General features: G+C 23.9%; 2 protein-coding genes across 2 annotated transcripts, besides 3 other annotated features; both read left to right on the forward strand.

Moving 5' to 3' along the window:
- Window positions 1-176: 176 nt before the first annotated feature.
- Window positions 177-563, forward strand: EDI_077680 (uncharacterized protein; the record flags this gene model as incomplete). The annotated part of the gene is made up of 1 exon (XM_001739068.1): window positions 177-563. One exon carries the CDS (start codon window positions 177-179, stop codon window positions 561-563), a length of 387 nt encoding a protein of 128 aa, XP_001739120.1.
- Window positions 277-311: a microsatellite.
- A 549-nt stretch (window positions 564-1,112) lies between the features above and the next one.
- Window positions 1,113-1,173: a sequence feature (AT_rich).
- A 4-nt stretch (window positions 1,174-1,177) lies between these two features.
- Window positions 1,178-1,264: a microsatellite.
- Window positions 1,240-1,965, forward strand: EDI_077690 (uncharacterized protein; the record flags this gene model as incomplete). Its single annotated transcript, XM_001739069.1, has 1 exon — window positions 1,240-1,965. The coding sequence occupies one exon, from the start codon at window positions 1,240-1,242 to the stop codon at window positions 1,963-1,965; it is 726 nt and encodes a 241-aa protein (XP_001739121.1).
- Window positions 1,966-1,970: the final 5 nt, after the last annotated feature.

Raw genomic sequence — 1,970 nt, forward strand, 5'->3', positions numbered from 1 at the left:
AATGAAGCAAATCCAATCATTCAAAGAAATATGAGATGTATTGTTATGAAAGTGATTGAGAGTTGTTATGAAATGAAGAAAGACACCACAGAAATACGACAAATCATCGATAGAAAAACATGTGATATGGATAAAGTTATTGAACATTGAAATATAAAGAAGAAAGAACAATATTGATGATTAGAAGAAAGAAAGGAGAAATTAAAGAATGTTTTAGAAATCTTCAAAGCAGAAGTATCACATGTTTAAATGAAATAGACAAACAAAATCAAAATCAAAATGAAGAAGAAAGAAAAGAAAAGGAAGAAGAAATAACTAAAATGTATGAAGGAATTATGGAAGATCTCAAAGAAGTAAGTGAAACATTTCGATTAAGAGATATAACTAGAAATGAAGAATGTGTTGAAGTGATGAAGAAATGTAATGAAATAATGAAGAGAAGAAATGAATATTATGAAGAATACAAGAAAGTGTATCGAGAAATAGTTGAAATAGAAATTTCAAATATACCAATAAAAGAAGGAATTGAATTTTGTTGTAAAATCACAGAAGGAGTTTATTAAGAATGGTGTTAAGTGATTTAATCAAACAAAGCCATCGAAATTAACAATGTACAAAACACTTCAAATGATTTCAAATGAACAACTAAACCAAACAATACAACAACATAACAAAGAATTAAAAAAAGGAAATATTACAACAAAAGAATGTGTTGTTTGTCATAAAGAAAAGGATGAATTAATCAATGTATTTGGATGTGGTCATAGTTATCATTCAACATGTTTAAAATCATCAGGAATATGATTAGAATGTAATCATCTTATGAAATAATTAGGTTTAATCAACAACGTGATTACATTGTTGTTGTTATATCATTTGAAATGATTATTTGACAATAAATCACATTATTTATTATTATTATTTCTTGTTATCTTTTTATTCATCATAAATCATTTCTTTTGATTAATTGATTGATTTTGATTAATAACATTCATTATGTTGAATGGTAAGTCATTTGACCACTCTAAAAAACAAGACCAATAAGAGATAATCAGAAAATGAAGATGATAGTGAAAAGTGGATGTTTCATTCAAATTGTTTATTTATCATACTTAAAAATAGAAAAATAAAAAAATCGAATAATTACTATTTTTAAAATAGATTTTTTTAAATCTTAAAAATATTTTAAGTTAAAATAAAATAAAAATGGAAAATACAACAAGAAACAATAAATCAATAATGAAATTAGGATATAATGAAATAATGATAACATCAATGTACTTTAATGATATTAAAGATTTTATTAATTTAGAAATGGGAGTTAAAAGATTTCAAGGAAATATGGAACGATTTCATTTTAATCCAATTCCATTAAATGAATATTCAAGAAAGTTGTTTCCTAATATTGAAACATTTCATATTTATAATGAAGATGATGAAATATTTAATGATGGAAAAATATTTAAAAAAGTAATATGGTATGCTATTAGTTATTCATTATATTTAAAAGAAAAAGAAGCATGGAATGAATGTAAAAATATAGAATATACAAAATTAGATAGAGAAGAGTATGGAAATATAATACCACATGAAGTTAAATCACTTGGAAATGAATGTTTTAAACATTGTACATCATTAAAATCAATTGATATACCAACAACAATTAGTGAAATAGGATATGGATGTTTTAGAGGATGTTCATCATTAACATCAGTTAATATTCCAACATCAGTTAGTAAAATAGGACATTATTGTTTTTCAGAATGTTCATCATTAACATCTTTCACTATACCAACAACAATTAGTATAATAGGATATAGATTTTTTTGCAAATGCATATCGTTAAAATCAGTTAATATGCCATCAGTTAGTAGAATAGGATGTGAGTGTTTTAGTGAATGTACATCATTAACAAGTATAGTCCTTGAAAGTGTACAGTTTATCAGTGAAAAAGAATATTTATGAATAAG

The sequence above is a fragment of the Entamoeba dispar genome, genomic scaffold (genome assembly GCF_000209125.1).
Source record: "Entamoeba dispar SAW760 scf_1105229461925 genomic scaffold, whole genome shotgun sequence".
Taxonomy (NCBI): domain Eukaryota; phylum Evosea; order Mastigamoebida; family Endamoebidae; genus Entamoeba; species Entamoeba dispar.